Source organism: Schistocerca nitens, chromosome 7 (assembly GCF_023898315.1).
Source record: "Schistocerca nitens isolate TAMUIC-IGC-003100 chromosome 7, iqSchNite1.1, whole genome shotgun sequence".
Taxonomy (NCBI): domain Eukaryota; kingdom Metazoa; phylum Arthropoda; class Insecta; order Orthoptera; family Acrididae; genus Schistocerca; species Schistocerca nitens.
Window position 1 is genome coordinate 579,096,384 of NC_064620.1, and position 17,983 is coordinate 579,114,366.

General features: G+C 44.6%; 1 protein-coding gene across 1 annotated transcript in view; it reads right to left on the minus strand.

Annotated features, from left to right (window-relative positions):
• LOC126194707 (eukaryotic translation initiation factor 2A) overlaps positions 1–17,983 on the minus strand; it is a 180,383-nt gene that overhangs the window by 111,456 nt on the left and 50,944 nt on the right. Inside the window, exons 4-5 of the mRNA XM_049932946.1 lie at positions 17,081–17,180; positions 185–360 (exon numbers count right to left, since the gene is read on the minus strand). Coding sequence (XP_049788903.1) covers positions 185–360; positions 17,081–17,180 — 276 coding nt within the window. The remainder of the gene's footprint in view (positions 1–184; positions 361–17,080; positions 17,181–17,983) is intronic.

Genomic DNA, 17,983 nt, shown 5'->3' on the forward strand with positions numbered 1-17,983 from the left:
GGCTGATGGGGTAATCTGTCAGTTAACAATTTTAAGTAACCCAGACTTGAAAAAACTTGAAAATAGAGTGAGTCACACTAGTAACATACCTTGGTTACCGTTCATAGCATATCACTCAAATTAATTCTATAAAGATTCATTACTTTTAAGAACCATTGTTGACATTGGGTATCATTACACTCACCAGGACAATAACAGAGGACGTGGTATGGTGGAGTACCAGGAGCAAGACTAAAGTTTTCCACCTTCTGAATATGAATCTTATTTGCAACTGCATTAAAATTAGCATTTTCATAAAAAAGAACATCATTGTTCACAATTCGGGCACATATCTTCTCATCCTGGCTCCATTGTGGTTCCCTGCAAAAGAAAGCGATTTCTGTTAAATTAATATTAAAGGACATCATAAACATAAAACATCTGTTACTGTTGTGCTGTGAGTGTGTTTTCTGAGAAAACAATCTGACATTTTCAAGGAACATGCTAAGTCATATAATTACAGTGAAATGCATCCATTAAGTAAAATTAATACTCCATATTACGTCTTAAGAGGTCCTCAGAACTCCGCCTTCGTAGTGATCATGAAGGTGCTCAATAATGTAGAATTCACATGTATTGAGATTCCAGTCACAAGCAAGACAAAGCGGTGAATGGTGAAAAAGTAGCTTCGAAGGTGTTCTCACACAGCACTATACTGACATGCTAAGAGAATATGCAGCAGAGCAAGATGACTATCAAAATCTTTTGTGGATGAATAATGACTCTTTCAATGAATTGGTGAACTTCATCATATCTTATTTACACAGAAAAGATACCAATCATATACTCATTGTACTTTGCTTTCCACAATGTTAGTAGTGATCTATAAACCTGAAAAGACTAAGATACATTACTTTAGACACACTACTTTTGTTGACTGTTTCTATAGCTAATTACTAAATAAATATTAAATATGTAATCAAACTACTCCCCTGTGTGTACTTCAACAGATGATTCCTTTCACCTACCTTTCCTCATGTATTCATAGTCATCATATGAGGTCACTGTCTTAGTTGTTCGCATGTCCGTACACCACGAAGTCTCGACAGGAACTGATATGTATTACACAATATCCCACCAGGCGGTTCAACATACTACACAATACATTAAGCATGCATCAATATATGTAAAACTCTTCGGTCTCCTTAAATATATTGCACAAACTGTCTGTACCGCTCTCAGATGGCGAATGATATTGTGCAATATTCAGTATATCACAGTAAATATTGAGTGTATGGGGACCCTTGAAAATGCTGCTTGTTTTCACTACCTTTATTTATTTATTTATTTGGTTTTTATGATACATATAAACGAGAAATCAGAAAGTGTGTTGGTATCTGTATGATGTCGTTGCTAAATATTCAGCTATTATGGAATATTGGAGGCCATTATTTCAAACAATGCTCTAACTCAAGTGTGGACCCATTGCATCATTAATAGAGACCTTTATCACACACACACACACACACACACACACACACACACACACACACACACAGTCTCTGGCTGCTGAGGCCAGACTGCTAGCAGCAGCAGCACATAATAGGAGAAGCAACCAGATGGTGGGCGTAAGGAGGATGCTGGGGCACTGAGAGGGAGGGGTAGCAGGGTAGGGTGGGGGACAGTAAATGTTTGCTTGTGGGAGTGTACAGGGATGAGGCGGAGAGAGGGGAGGTTAGATGTAGGGAAAGGGAGGAGGGGAGTGTAGTGGAAAAGGAGAGAAGTAAAAAGACTGTCAGTGCATTATTGGAATAGGGGCCTGTGTAGTGCTGTCCTGGGAACAGGGGCACTAAAGATGCTACCGCTTCACAACACTATTAATTTTCAAGGTTGGCAACAAATGGTGAAGTGTACAGTTAGCCCAAAGTGACCCAATTTCTGCCATTTCAGCAAAGGACAACGTATTTCCATTACTCAGTTTGCTTAGATTGTCAGGACTGTAATAGCAGTAAATTGTAGCAATTAATAACGGTTGCAGCTCACAGCCACGACTCTGTAGAGAAACATGGATCTAAAAGTCCACAGCTCACAAATGGTTCACACAGACCATGTGGATCTAATTTTAAGTATCAGTGACTCGTGAAATAAAGGCCACAAAAAACCGCGAGGCAGGAAGAAAATTTGATGTCACAGAGGTGAAAGTTCCAAGGTGGCAACATATGAAGAATACCAGTTCTACATGTCAAACTTTCAGGGGTCCAAAGCAGGGAAGGTTTCATGAATTGGAGCAGCAGGTTGGTTGGTTGGTTGGTTGGGTTAAAGATTAAAGGGACCAAACTACAAAGGTCATCGGTCCCCTGTTTCATAAAAACACAGAGCACAGTGAAAGTATCCACCAGTCAGGCGAAGCACTAAAAGAAAAATTCCGGGGGAAGAAAAGCCCCATGGTCCATTGTAAGACAACACAGAAAACAGAGCACAGCAACAAAAACAACATAGAGAACAAAGGCAGAAGGAATTAAAACTGCACAGCAGAGGACTGTGGCTGTCTGATCACGAAAATAATAGGATGAGCCAGCCACTCTGCAACACGTTAAAACCTCCAGCCTAAAAGTTTAGGGTGGAGTCGAATTACAACACAAAACTAATTAAAAGATACAGCTCAAAAGAGGGTGATGTTAAAAAAATTTAAATGGACCTATAAAAGCCGCTTGCGCAAATAAAACTTAAAACCCGATCTGCCATAGAGACATTGTCACCTAAAAGAGAGGTTAAATCACCCAGGAGATTAAAATCACGCCTGAGAGCGGTTAAAAGAGGACATTCCAAAACTATATGGGCCACCGTCATGTTCGCACCACAGCGACAATGAGGGGGGTCCTCTCGACGCAGCAGATGACCATGCGTCAGCCAAGAGTGACCAATGCGGAGCCTACACAGAACAACAGAATCCCTGCGAGAGGCCCGCATGGAGGAACCCCACACAGTCGTGGTCGCCTTTACCTGCCGCAGCTTGTTGGGTGCAGACAGAGTGCGCCATTCGTCTCCCCACATCCCAAAGACCCGACGGTGCAAAACCATTCGGAGATCAGTTGCCGGGAGGCCGATCTCCAACGTCAGTTTGCGGGTAGCTTCTTTGGCTAACTTGTCGCCGAGTTCGTTTCCCTCTATCCCAACGTGTCCCGGGGTCCATATGAACACCACCGAACGACCACGCTGTTCAAGAGCGTGAATGGACCCCTGGATGGCACCAACAATGGGATGGCGTGGGTAGCACTGGTCAAGAGCCTGCAGACTACTGAGCGAGTCACTGCAAATGATGAAGGACTCTCCAGTGCTGGTACGAATATGCTGAAGGGCACGAAAAATGGCTGTCAGTTCTGCGGTATAAACACTGCAGCCTTCCGGCAAGGAGCACTGGTCGACATAGTCCGCATGAGCATAAGTGTACCCCACACGGCCATCAACCATCGAGCCATCGGTATAGATAACCTCCAAGGCATGGTATGTGCTTAGGAGAGCAAGGAATTGGTGGTGCAAGACTGCAGGAGGAACTGAATCTTTTGGCCATCGGGAAAGTTCCAGCCGAAGCTGCGGGCGACAAATACACCAAGGTGGTGTATGTGGGCGGACCTGGAAAGCAGATGGAAGAGGCAAACACTCGAGTTCATTAAGGAGCGACCAAACACGGATCCCAATTGTATGGCCTGATCGCGGCCGCCGGTATGGGATATGGACTGCCACATTTTCGAAAAGGAGACGATAGTTAGGGTGACGGGGCGAACAACGGACGTGGGCAGCATAGTTGGCTAACAGTTGTTGACGCCGAATACGAAGTGGAGGAACCCCAGCCTCAGCAAGGAGGCTATGAACAGGACTGGTGCGGAATGCTCCTGTCGCCTGTCGAACCCCACAGTGGTGAACGGGATCCAGCAGTTGCAACGCTGAGGGCGACGCTGAGCCATACGCCACACTCCCATAATCCAGTCGGGACAGCACAAGGGCTTTGTAGAGCAGCAGCAGCGTGTGACGATCTGCACCCCAAGTTGTGTTGCTCAGGCAGCGGAGGGCATTCAGATGCCGCCAACACTGACGCTTGAGCTGACGAATATGTGGAAGCCGAGTAAGCCGGGCATCGAACAGCAATCCCAGAAAACGGTAAGTGTCAACAACCCTGAGCATGGCATCCTGAAGATAGAGCTCAGGGTGGGGATGGGCAGTTCGACGCCGACAAAAGTGCATAACACAAGTTTTCGCAGGAGAAAATTGAAAGCCATGGGCTAGGGCCCACGCCTGCCTTGCGTATGGCTCCCTGCAACCGACGTTCTGCAACACCAATGGTGGAGGAGCTGAAAAAGATGCAGAAATCGTCAGCATATAACGTGGGTGAGACAGACGACCCTACTGCTGCTGCAAGGCCATTAATGGCCACAAGGAAAAGGGGCACGCTCAATACAGAGCCCTGTGGAACGCCGTTCTCCTGGATATGAACTGAACTATGGGATGTGCCAATTAAAACACGGAATGTCCGAACAGATAAAAAATTCTGAATAACAATGGGGAGAGAGCCCCGGAGACCCCACCCATGCAACGTGGCGAGAATATGGTGACGCCACGTCGTGTCATATGCTCTGGAGAGATCGAAAAAGACGGAGACGAGGTGTTGGCGCCTGGAAAAAGCAGTGCGGATTGCAGACTCAAGGAAGACCAAAGTATCGGCGGTGGAACGGCCCTGACGGAAGCCGCTCTGGCACGGATCCAGAAGACCCCGAGACTCAAGCAGCCAACACAGCCGTCGACTCACCATGCGTTCCAGTAGCTTGCACAGAGTGTTTGTCAAGCTGATGGGCCGATAGCTATCCTCATTAAGTGGGTCCTTACCAGGCTTCAGCACCGGAACGATGGTACTCTCTCGCCACTGCGACGGAAACATCGCCCCATATGCGGTTGAAGATGGCAAGAACACACCGCTGACAGTCCGGGGACAGGTGTTTGACCATCTGATTGTGGATGCCATCTGGCCCAGAGGCTGTATCAGGGCACTGTACCAGGGCACTTTGGAGTTCCCACAAACTAAATGGGGTGTTATACGCCTCAGGGTGGCGAGAAGCAAAAGAAAGCCGTTTGCATTCCTCCTGGCGTTTTAGCACGCGAAACGCGGGCAGGTAATTCCCCGACGCAGAGGCCCGAACATAGTGCTGTGCGAAATGCTCGGCGATTGCATCGGCATCGGTGGATAGCGCCCCATTGATGATAAGCCCTGTGACACCTGTAGAGTGCTGCAATCCAAAGATGCGCCGAATCTTCATCCACACCTGGGAGGGTGAAGTACGGGGACCAATGGTGGAAACGTACCTCTCCCAGCACTCCTGTTTCCGCCTCTTGATGAGCCGCCGTGCCTGAGCACGGAGACGTTTGAAGAAAATGAGGTTCTCCAAAGACGGGTGCCGCTTATGTCGCTGAAGAGCCCGCCGACGTTCTTTAATGGCTTCAGCGACCTCCGGAGACCACCAAGGCACTGACTTTCGCCGGGGGCACCCTAACGAACGAGGAATGGTACGTTCCGCAGTGGAAACAATCGCTGCAGTCAGTGTCTCAACCGCCACATCGATGGTACCGTGAGGGAGAGATTCAAAAGTGGCAGCAGAGGAGAACGTTTCCCAGTTTGCCTTGCTAAATGCCCATCGAGGCAGGCGTTCATGGGATCGACGCTGGGGTGGTGAAAGGAAGATGGGAAAATGGTCACTACCACACAAGTCGTCATGGACTCTCCAGTGGACCGATGGTACAAGCCCTGGGCTGCACAACGACAGATCTATGGCCGAGAATGTGCCATGCGCCACACTGAAATGCGTGGCAGCGCCAGTGTTTAAGAGGCAGAGGTCGAGTTGGGAGATGAGATTCTCGACATCTCTGCCTCGGCCAGTAATCTTCGATCCACCCCACAGGGGATTGTGGGCGTTAAAATCCCCAAGAAGAAGAAAAGGCGTGGGAAGTTGGGTGACAAGTGCAGCCAATTTGGTCAGGGAGACTGTACCACCTGGAGGGAGATAAGACACTGCAGACGGTTATGTCCTGGGTAGTCTTTACGCGGACAGCCACAGCTTCCAATGATGTTTGAAGGGGCACAGGAGCACTATATACAGAGGTAAGGACATACACGCAGGCTCCACCTGACACACAAGTGTAAGTGCTACGGTTGCAGTGATAACCCCTGTATCCACGAAGGACAGGGGTCCGCATTGCCGGGAACCAGGTTTCCTGGAGGGCAATGCAGAAAGCAGGTGTTATGCTTAGAAGCTGAGGTAACTCAGGTAGATGGCTAAAATAACCGCCACAATTCCACTGGAGGATTGTACAAAGCGTGTCCTGTAGGGGCATGCAGGCACTGAAAAATCAAATTACTTCGCAGGGTCACATGTTGCCATCGACAGAGACGGACGTCGCTACGTCCATCGTTTCTGAGGAGACGGCGAGATCTAGGTCATCAGGGGACGCAAAGAGCTCGACCTCATTCTCAGAGGCTGAGCTGACAGGAAGCGGTGGCGCGGGAACCACTGGGTCCTTAGGCTTCTTAGAGAGCTTTCTCTTCTCTCTCTTGTCTTTTGGAGGAGGGTTTACATGCTGGGAGGGCTTTCCTGACGCATTATCAGGAACAGACGAAGAGCGTGAAGCCCTTCGACCAGCAGCTGGTGGCTTCTTCAGCCACTGGCTATTGTCTTGTGAGACACTGGGGAAGTCCTTGGAAGGGACTCCCCCAAGGGTTCCCTTCCGAACAAGTGAGGCCGGAGGAGGCACGTGCGTCCCCGGCTGAGCAGCCGGAGAGGGCTGTCGCCTCCCCGGCTGAGCAGCCGGAGAGGGCTGTCGCCTCCCCGGCTGAGCAGCCGGAGAGGGCTGTCGCCTCTCCGGCTGAGAGGTGGGGACTGACGTCCCCAGTTGTTCGGGGCGCACTGCTCCCAAACTGGGTGTTTTAGGAGCAGTGGAAGAGAGAGTGGCCCCTCACCTGTGGTGGGGCAGGCGTAACGTGACTGTTCGGTGGGCCAACTGTGAGAGGAATCTTTGCAGGAACTGGTGGCGGCAGTGTTACAGCAGCATAACTCCTCAACATAGGTGTGGGGTTGAGCCGTTCTAATTTCTTCCTCGCCTCTTGGTAAGTTAAACGGTCCAGGGTCTTAAGTTCTTGTATCTTCCGCTCTCGTTGGTAGACTGCACAGTCTGGCGAGCAGGGAGAATGATGCTCCCCACAGTTAACGCAGGTGGGAGGCGGAGCACACGGAGCAGTGGGATGAGAAGTTCGTCCACAATCTCGACACGTGGGGCTGGCAGTGCATCTGGAGGACATGTGTCCGAATTTCCAGCACTGGAAGCATCGCATAGGGGGCGGGACATAGGGCTTGACATCGCACCAGTAGATCATGACCTTGACCTTCTCAGGCAAGCAGTCGCCCTCAAAGGCCAGGATGAAAGCACCGGTAGCGATCCTATTATCCTTGGGTCCCCTAAAGACACGACGAACAAAGTGTACACCTCGTCGTGCCAAGTTCTCTCATAGCTCATGATCAGACAGTAGCAGAAGATCTTTATGAAAGATAATCCCCTGGACCAAATTTAGTGACTTATGGGGAGTGACGGTAACGGGTATGTCACCAAGCTTCTCACAGGCGAGTAACGCCCTTGACTGTGCAGAGGAAGCTGCTTGTATCAAAATGGCCCCGCTCCGCATTTTGGAAAGAGATGCCACTTCCCCGAACTTATCTTCAAGATGGGTCACAAAGAACAGAGGCTTCGTCCCCAAAAATGAATCCCCATCAGTTCTGCTGCACACAAGGTATCGCGGTGAATATGGCTCCTGTCTGTCCGCAGCCCTGCGTCCCTCCCAGGGTGTGGCTAGGGAAGGGAACGATTTGGGGTCATATGCCACAGCGTTAAAGTCGACTTTACCGCGCTTAGAGACGTTGGTGGTCGTGCGACCACTGGATTGAGACTTTACCCGCTTCATTGCGCGGTATCCGCCTCGATGCCACCTTAATCCGACCAGGGGCTCTCCCCACGGGCGCCACCCAGCCACAGCAAAGGCTACCTGGCAGGATGGCCGTTGCCGGGAGTCCTGATGCCCCAGATGGACAGGCATCTACTCCTTGGCTTACGTGGGGAGGTGTCAGCGCAGGCATCGGAAGTACGATCCCTGTGTTGTCAGGGGGCTACAACCTAGAGGGTACATGACGACTCCACCACAACGGGCTGGCTACCGTGCTGGATTTTGGGTGCCATGGGTAATCCATAGTGATCGTGGGTGCAGATGGTGACGCACTAAGGGCGTTACTTACACAATCCATCAGGTGTGTATGCCCAAAATGAGGGATGGAGGGTGCAGTTACGACGCCAAGACGATAACGTGTGCCAAGGTCTTAGGGCACAGAGGACTCATGGTGCACCACGTAAGGTGTCCATCCCCAAAAGGCTCGTACTTCTGTTGAATTTGGAAAAATGGAGGTCAAACCCCAATGAGGACCATCACATTAAAGGCCGAAACAGTTGAGACTCCTTTTAGTCGCCTCTTACGACAGGCAGGAATACCGCGGGCCTATTCTTACCCCCGAACCCGCAGGGGGGGAGCAGCAGGTCATTCAGTATGTGTAAAAGAAACACAATGAAGGCTTCCCAATTACTCAAAGAAATTATCCAAATGAAAGCTCATACAGTAATGAAGAATCTATAACTACATGTATCGCTGCATTCAAAGCACCAGGTGGTACTTGATGATGAAGAGGATGGGGCTTACATAGCAGACCAACACTACCTCCATGACTTTCTGCAGCACTGGACAAAATATTATTTGCATATCAGTGTCGTATAAGCTATCTAAGAAAAGGATGATTATTAGGCAATATGGGGAACATCAATCAGATTCCATTGGTTGTAGCTGAAGCAGACTTTGAAGAGAATCTATAATGAAAGGATTCAGAAAGTGGTACATATCAAATGCCATGGATGGCTCAGAAGATGACATATTATGAGCATCCAAGAAGGATGAGATGGCAGCAATCTTACATATGGATTATCATCATCATCATCACAATCATTAAAAATACAGTGATACCGCGGATACTGGCTTAGATACTTCAAAAAAGAGAGAGAGAGAATAAAAATTCATGTAAAGCATTTCTAACAATGGAAATTCCAGGATGGAATGTAACAATATTGTTGTTGTTGTTGTTGTGGTCTTCAGTCTGAGACTGGTTTGATGCAGCTCTCCATGCTACTCTATCCTGTGGAAGCTTTTTCATCTCCCACTACCTACAGCAACCTACATCCTTCTTACTCTGCTTAGTGTATTCATCTCTTGGTCTCCCTCTATGATTTTTACCCTCTGTGCTGCCCTCCAATACTAAGTTGGTGACCCCTTTATGCTTCAGAATATGTCCTACCAACCGATCCCTTCTTCTAGTCAAGTTGTGCCACAAATTTCTCTTCTCCCCAATTCTATTCAATACTTCCTCCTCAGTTATGCGATCTACCCATCTAATCTTCAGCATCCTTCTGTAGCACCACATTTCGAAAGCTTCTATTCTCTTTTTGTCTAAACTATTTATCATACACATTTCACTTCCATACATGGCTACACTCCACACAAATACGTTCATAAAAGACTTCCTGTCCCTTAAATTTGCTACTCACCATACAGCGGGGATGCTGAGTTGCAGATAGGCACAACAAAAAGATTTTCACACTTAAAGCTTTTGGCCAATGGCCTTTGTCAACAACAGGCACACATACACACACACACACATACACGCAAACGCAGCTCACACACACGACTGCAGTCTCAGGCAACTAAAACCACACTGTGAGCAGCAGCACCACTGCATGATGGGAGTGGCAACTGAGTGGGGGTAAGGAGGGTGCTGGGGCGGGGAGGGGGAGGGATAGTATGGTGGGGATGGGAGACAATAAAGTGCTGCAGGTTGGGCGGCGGGCAGGGGAGAGATGGGGAAGGGGAGGGGGGGTGAAGTAGCTGAAAAGGAGAGAAATAGATAATTAAAAATAAAATAAGAAAAAAAAGATTGTGTGTTGCGGGGGAATGACGGCTATATAGTGCCGGAATGGGAGCAGGGAAGGGGCTGGATGGGCGACTAACGAAGGTTGAGGCCAGGAGGGTTACGGGAACGTAGGATGTATTGCAGGGAAAGTTCCCACCTGCGCAGTTCAGCAAAGGTGGTGTTAGTGGGAAGGATTCATTTGGCACAGGATGTGAAGTAGTCACTCAAATGAAGAATATCATGTTTGACAGTGTGTTCAGCAACAGGGTGGTCCACTTGTTTCTTGGCCATAGTTTGTTGGTGGCCATTCATGTGGACAGACAGCTTGTTGGTTGTCACTCCTACATAGGATGAAGCACAGTGGTTGCAGCTTAGCTTGTAGACCACACGACTGGTTTCACTGGTAGCCCTGCCTTTGATGAGATAGGTGATGTTAGTGACCGGACTGGAGTAAGTGGTGGTTGGAGGACGTATGGGACAGGTCTTGCGTCTAGGTCTATTACAGGGGTATGAAGCATAAGGTAATGGCCTGGGAGCAGGGGTAGTCCTCCCGAATGCAGGTCCAGTGTGCAAGCCATTGTGCCTCCTTGCTCTATGCAAAAAAGCAGGAAATGGGACCTGGATAAGGTGAAAGAACCAGAGGTTGTAGAAAGTTTCAGAGGCAGCATTAGGTAACAACTGACACAAAGTGGGGAAAAGAATACAGCAGGAAAAGAATGGGTAGCTTTGACAGATGAAACAGTGAAGGCAGTAGGGGATGAAATAGGGCAAAAGGCAATGACTAGTATAAATCCTTGGATACCACAGTAGATGCCGAATTTAACTGATGAAAGGAGAAAATATAAAAATGCACCAGATAAAGCATGCGAAAGGGAATACAGAAATCTAAAATAATTTTTAGCCATACTTAAAAAACAAAACAAATATTGCTCATCATATGAAGGATGAAGTATAAAATGGCCTCGCCTCTCAGCAATTTGTGGGGAGTAGTACTTATCTGCAGTAATTTACACGGAATTAAATGTAGCCTGTTGGACACTTAAAATTACACATCACAAACACTGCAGCACTGAGAATTCACAATATGTACTGAAATATTCCGAGCGGAACTCTGGCAGCTGGGCCCACTAAAACATTTAAGTCTGTACTGCAACTCGTGTTCGAGTTCTTCATCAGTCTTCCCATATCACATGAATGTCATCCGAAGTATTTTATCTTTCAAAGAAATGTAGCGTTTTCATCAAAGCTACATTTTGGCTTGACAATGTGTCACACTTGATTTAAAGGTATAAATTTGGTGAAGGGCAATGTACATTTCAAGACACTGATTTGTATTGTTTCTGTTAGAGCTCAGACAGGATATTTTATAAGATTACTTTTTTAGCATTCTAGAATGAAATTTTCACTCTACAGTGGAGTGTGAGCTGATATGAAACTTCCTGGCAGATTAAACCTGTGTGCTGGACCGAGACTCGAACTCGGAACCTTCGCCTTTCGAGGGCAAGTTCTCTACCAACTGAGGTATCCAAGCACGACTCACGCCCCATCCTCACGGCTCTAAATCCACCAGTACCTCGTCTCCTAACTTCCAAACTTCACAGAAGCTTACCTGCTAACCTTGCAGAACTAGCACTCCTGGAAGAAAGGATATTGCGGAGACATGGCTTAGCCACAGCCTAGGGGATGTTTCCAGAATGAGATTTTCACTCTGCAGCGGAGTGTGCACTGATATGAAACTTCCTGGCAGATTAAAACTGTGTGCCAGACCGAGACTCAAACTCGGAACCTTTGCCTTTCGCGGGCAAGTGCTCTACCAACTGAGCTACCCAAGCACTTCCCTGCGAAAGGCAAAGGTCCCGAGTTCGAATCTCGGTCCGGCACACAGCTTTAATCTGCCAGGAAATTTTTTAACATTCTAAACAACATAAAATGTAAACTTATAAGGCTGGAAATGTCACAATTAATGTTCCTGGCTATTATGCCGTAGTCGAATGGATTTCACCTTCAAAACCAAACGTTTCATCCCCATCTGCAGAGGATATTTTCAAGGTGGATCGTAGCTTCTTTGAATGATCAATTCACACCCTGGCTCGCTACTGATTACAACAAAATTGTGCTTCCCCGTAGTGGCACGACGTCACATATTTTGAATGTGTGAACAAAATCAGCGGCTGGCGACTGCCGTCGCCCACTACCGGTATTTCCCCAGCACTGGGAATCCAGATGTCATTCTGGCGTTGTCCCCTGCTCCCAATCCCTTACCTCATGGCTCATACCCCTGTAATAGACCTAGATGCAAGACCTGTCCCATACATCCTTCCACCACAACCACCTACTCCAGTCCGGTCACCAGCATCACCTATCCCATCATAGGCAAGGCTACCTGTGAAACCAGTCATGTGGTCTACAAACTTGGCTGCAAACACTGTGCTGCATTCTATGTAGGCGTGACAACCAACAAGCTGTCTGCCCGCATGAATGGCCACCAGCAAACTGTGGCCAAGAAACAAGTGGACCACCTTGTTGCTGAACACACTGCCAAACATGATATCCTTCATTTCAATGACTGCCTGTGCCATATGGATCCTTCCCACCACCACCACCTTTTCTGAACTGCACAGGTGGGAACTTTCCCTGCAATGTATCCTATGTTCCTATAACCCTCCTGGCCTCAACCTTTGTTAGTTACTGTCCTCACCCATCCAGCCCCTTCCCTGCTCCCATTCCAGCACTACGTAGCCATCATTCCACCACCACAGCCAGTCACTTTTCCACCCAGTCGCCACTCCCATCATGCACTGGTGCTGCCGCCCACAGTGTGGTTTCAGTTGCCTGAGACTGCAGTCGTGTGTGTGTGTGTGTGTGTGTGTGTGTGTGTGTGTGTGTGTGTAGCAACTTTCCTTCTCATAATATTATAAACCATTTCTTTTTGGGTTTTTTTTATTTCTCCTTGTATTAACAAAGTCTATAAATGAAGTTTTTGAGCTATTTTATGTCAATAAAATAGTTTCCAATTTTGAACAAAATTCAGGATGGAATTATGATTATTATGTAAAGGATAGATTGCTACTCACTATATAGTGGAAATGTTGAGTCACAGACAGGCACAATAAAAAGACTGCTAAACAAGTAAGCTTTTGGCAAAAAAAGACTTCTTCTGAATTAGACAACATACACACACGCACGCGCATGCACATGTGCACACACATGAACACTTTCTCTGGCTGCTGAGACTGACTGACTTAGCAGCATTTTAGTTGTGCCTGTCTGCAACTCAATGTCTCCACTATATGGTGAGTATCAATCTATGCATTTCATAATATTGTAATAGTTTCAAATTTTGATTAGTCAGAATATGTTAAAAATAAAGGAGTCTCTTTAAAAAAAATTGATGTAATCTTATGTAGAGTGTGGTCTTATAGTCACCTACTTAGTCTATCTACTCTTGCGTGAAATAACTGGACACTGACTCCCATGCATGGATTAAATGTTAATGGCTTTCTTTAATGAGCTGCTGGTGTGTAAATTACTTGTGCACCAAGCTGTTCTGGATATTAAGATTTGAAGGGAAGTAGTATGAATTCCGATACAGCAGTTGAAAATCAAGTTGTTCTGGAGGTTAAGATTTGAAAGGAAAAAGAAGGAATTCCGATACAGCACTTGAGAAACTGCGTATCAAAATTGGAAATTTTGCATTTAGAATGGAGGCAACTACAAAAACATGCTGGAGAATCATCGGACATTCATGGCAGCAGGTGGGGGAAGAAGTGGATTTTTTTTTTTTTTTTTTTTTTAAGTACTTGAGGGAACAACAGTTGCTAATGCTCCGATTGTAAATGCTATTGAAAAAGATAGCTAATTTTTTTATCAGTCAAGGAAGTCCAAAACTGATGCAAGGAACTAATCGCCAGTTATTCGCGAAAGAGTTTCTGAGAGCAGAGGGGCAGCTGTGAAGGAGTGAGGCCGAAGGAAATATGACATTTAACAATTCAATAGGATATCAGTACGGCTACTCAAACTCGAGAAAAAAAGTTCCCCAAAAATTCCAGGTACGTGAAGGGAGATGGTGTCATAAGCAGCTCCAGGGGGAGGAAGGAGATGGGGATGGGGATGGGGGTGGGGGTGGAGGTGGGGGTGAGAGTGTGGGTGTGGGAGCTTACCACAGTAACAACTTTCCTTCGTTCTCAGTTGTGATATATTACTCATAAGCAGTAGTTTAACTGCAGTTTTTAAACATCAATAATGTACCTAGAATAATATTCATACACACCTTGAAATATTAAGTGTTTAAAAAATTGTGATTTAGAAAAATCAGAACCATGAAATTTCAATGCTAGTTTAAAAACACAGAATTTCCTGAGATTTTATGAAATTCCTTGAGATTTCCATGATTTTTCCAGGTAAAATGTAATTCCCTGAGAATTCCAGGTTACCAGTGGAATTGTCGCCCTGGATACGTATTTATACACTCATGATACAAATTTTACACATAAATGTATTTAAAAATAAAATGGAAAGTGCATTACCCATCCATTACTGCTAATTTTATGTATATTTCGGTCATTTAACATGGGGTGTATGACGACAAGAAAGAAAAATTGCCATATTTCCTGGTTTAAAATACGCTTTTTCTGGGTGAAAATACACTATACCCTGGGCAAAAGCATATTTTTTCTGTGTTATGTGTCAATTTATTTACCCTTGGAGCCATACAACGTATCAATCCTTTGAATGGTGAGGGTTTTAAACACTGCCGCAGAGCTCCCTGGCACTCACAGCAAAAAAACAACACATTTTGGAAATATCTTTAATGCGCAGCAACATTTACAGCACATTTTGGTATTACGAAAGTATAAATTCGAATTCGTCAAATACAGCACGGCATTTTCCAAACACAGAACACAAAAAATACAAGAGGTTGTGATACCCATGCAACGATACAGAAACTGAAACCATAGTAGTGTTCTGAGTCGCCTGGCAGCGAACTTCGAATTAGGGAAAATATCGGGGCGATAACATCTATTCTCGCTTTGCAAAATATGACAACTAGATGATATTTTTCATCAAGTAAAGCTAATCTTTGATATATAACACTGGTCGTCAAAATTTTTTTCCAGCCCCCCCCCCCCCTCGAGATTGTGGTTAGGCAGGATCTTTTCCATAGATAAGCTGATTATGTGTGAAATTCTCAACAACTCACTTTGCACTTTTTTTAATGTATAATTATGCTTTTTGCCATCATTACTGCGCAACTTGTAATGAATGAAAGAAAGAACTAAAACAAATATGAAAACTAGCCTTGAAGATTAGTCTTTTTCAACGTGTGTCACCCTTTAAGATCTATCACACACAAAAGTGTCAGTAAAATTTTAATTGATGGTATAAATGGCTGGTCCTCTGCCTGAATTTTTTCTACGTGGTTGGTTCTCAATTTTTTCTACGCGGTTGGTTCTCAAAGTATTATATGTTGACAGTCAAATACTCCACGATTTAAGAAATTAATTGCACATTCTCACATGTAGCATAATTCATCTTGCATAGAAGGAAATTTACTTTAAAAGCAATGTTTCTCAAACCACCATTCACAATATTTTCCCGTGACCTGTTAGAAATGTGCACAGTTGTGATGTCAAACTCATCAAAAGCAGTTTGCTGTTACAAAGAATTGCATAGTCTTTGTCCTAAATATTTTGACATATATTGCTGGTGGAAGATGCAGTATGTGCACTGTGGTTTGTTGTTGTGAACAGCAAATTTTCTTTGCAAGTTAAGTTTTATTTTGGTGTTGTCTTATTTATGTTTTATTGCTGCAATATTATTCTGCAGTAATGGACTAAAGTCAAATTATGTGTTTGAGTATCAGTTCTTATCTGTCAAAATTTCTGAAATTTAACTGACAACTAAAATAATGAAAAATTTCCAGAATCCTGAAAAATTCCTAAGTATTTCCTGGATTTTTCCCGGATGCAAAAATTCCCGATTTTTCATGGATCTCCCATGCAATAATGCCAACAAAACCATTTCAGACAATTGTCATATGCGCATGAAGGAATTTGAACTTCCTACTATAATACGCTTGATATGCTTACTAGATGAAGATAATATTCTCCTATAAAATAGTGGTGAAGCAGATAATAGCAAGATCTGCACACCAGAACACTAAATCCATCTGAGTCCTCACCTAGGTGTGAAGGTCTACATGTAAATTATTATTTTCCTGTCTTGTATGGTGTTTATGTCAGTCACATTTCAACTGAAACTGATTTTTGATTTTAACACTAAGTATAATTAAGAACTAAAACTACTGGGAAATGAGTACCAAAACTTAAATATGTTTGAAGAGGCCTTAACAATACGTGCAATTCCATACAAAGTACTTTATGCTTGCTTTTGTTGAATGAATACTTTACATACGTTAGCTGTACTGCCACAGAAGATGGTTGCATAAGAAGAAGGAAGTGAAAGTAATCAAAATAAGCCAGCATCATGTTCTACAAGTCAGATCAACGAGAGATACTTTTGAAGTGATAAACATGCCAGACAAAGATTCTTGATCAGTTTGTGAATATGTTGACTCTATTTAAGGTTGCTACCCAGCTGAACCACAAAGATATTTTACTCACAGTGCTTCATTTAGTATGTGGCTAATAACTTCTATTACAGGTACCAGTAGGTCATTTTTAATTGTTTAAATGTTATATCATCAGTACTTTTAAGATTAAGACTTTAGCTATTGGCTATGAACAAGTCGTAGAATTGTTCACTTATCACTCGTTTATGTTTGGAATAACTGAATTTGAGCTCTTGTTTACATTTGTATCACGGCAAAGGGTGTACAGTAGTAGAGTTAGTGAGTTTCAGGTATACCATTGCCAGTTAGGAGGGGGAAAGAACATAAGAAAATTGAGTGAATGGACCTATTTGTGAATGAAATTTTGTAAGGGCGACGACAATGATAATTTATTATTATTTGAGAGTAATTTCTGTTGTCAAAGGAACTACTTTATGTTACATCTACATTACACCATTACACAATCTGTAAGTTACTTATTTAAACTTACCAGCCAGAAAGCTTCTTTTGCACAAATTCTTTTATTAAATCTCCAGTGTCCGACTTCCAGATGTAAAGATTTGGTCCTCCCTGTGGATTTGCTGGGGTAACTGCAAAAAAGAAATTCCCCAGAAGCAATATTAAATTTCTAACATTTTGGATGCTTCCCATTAATATTTCATAACCACCTATGAACACACAGGTAGCCTATGAAACTTCCTGACAGATTAAAAGGGTGTGCTGGACGGAGACTAGAACTCAGGACCTTTGCCTTTGCCTAGGTCTCGAGTTCGAGTCTCGGTCCGGCACACTGTTTAAATCTGTCAGGAAGTTTCATATCAGCGCACATTCAGCTGCAGAGTGAAAACCTCATTCAGGTAGCCTCTGATTCATAGATACATTTTTTTTTTTTTTTTTTTTTTTTTTTTGCAATGGCGAATTTTAAGATAGTCAAGGTTGTAGTTGTAGTGTGTCGAAAATATCAAGACATATGCTTAAAGACTGGAAAAAGATTATACCACAATTTTTTGACTCTAAGCCACCCATCACCATCAAATGAATTTGACGATGTTCAGAACGTGCCTCAGTATGAATTTCTTAATGAAGCATACTGTGCAGGACCTTTAGAGTGGAATGACATAACCAGAATAAGGAAAGGGAGGGGAGGGGGAACTATGTGAGAAGTGTGCTGGAAAAGGGTCATTACTCATTAGGCCCAGAAAAACTTGTGCTTTAGTCTCGGCAATGACTGAAACTTTGGAAATAATTACCCAAACACTAATGTTCATGGGTCAATTCATTTAAAATCACCCAATATGAATAAAATTTGTTGCTCAACATTTTTGATTTTCTTGATTTTTTTTATCATGAGTTCCCTATAGGCAGGCATTTACAAAACACTGTTTTAAAAATT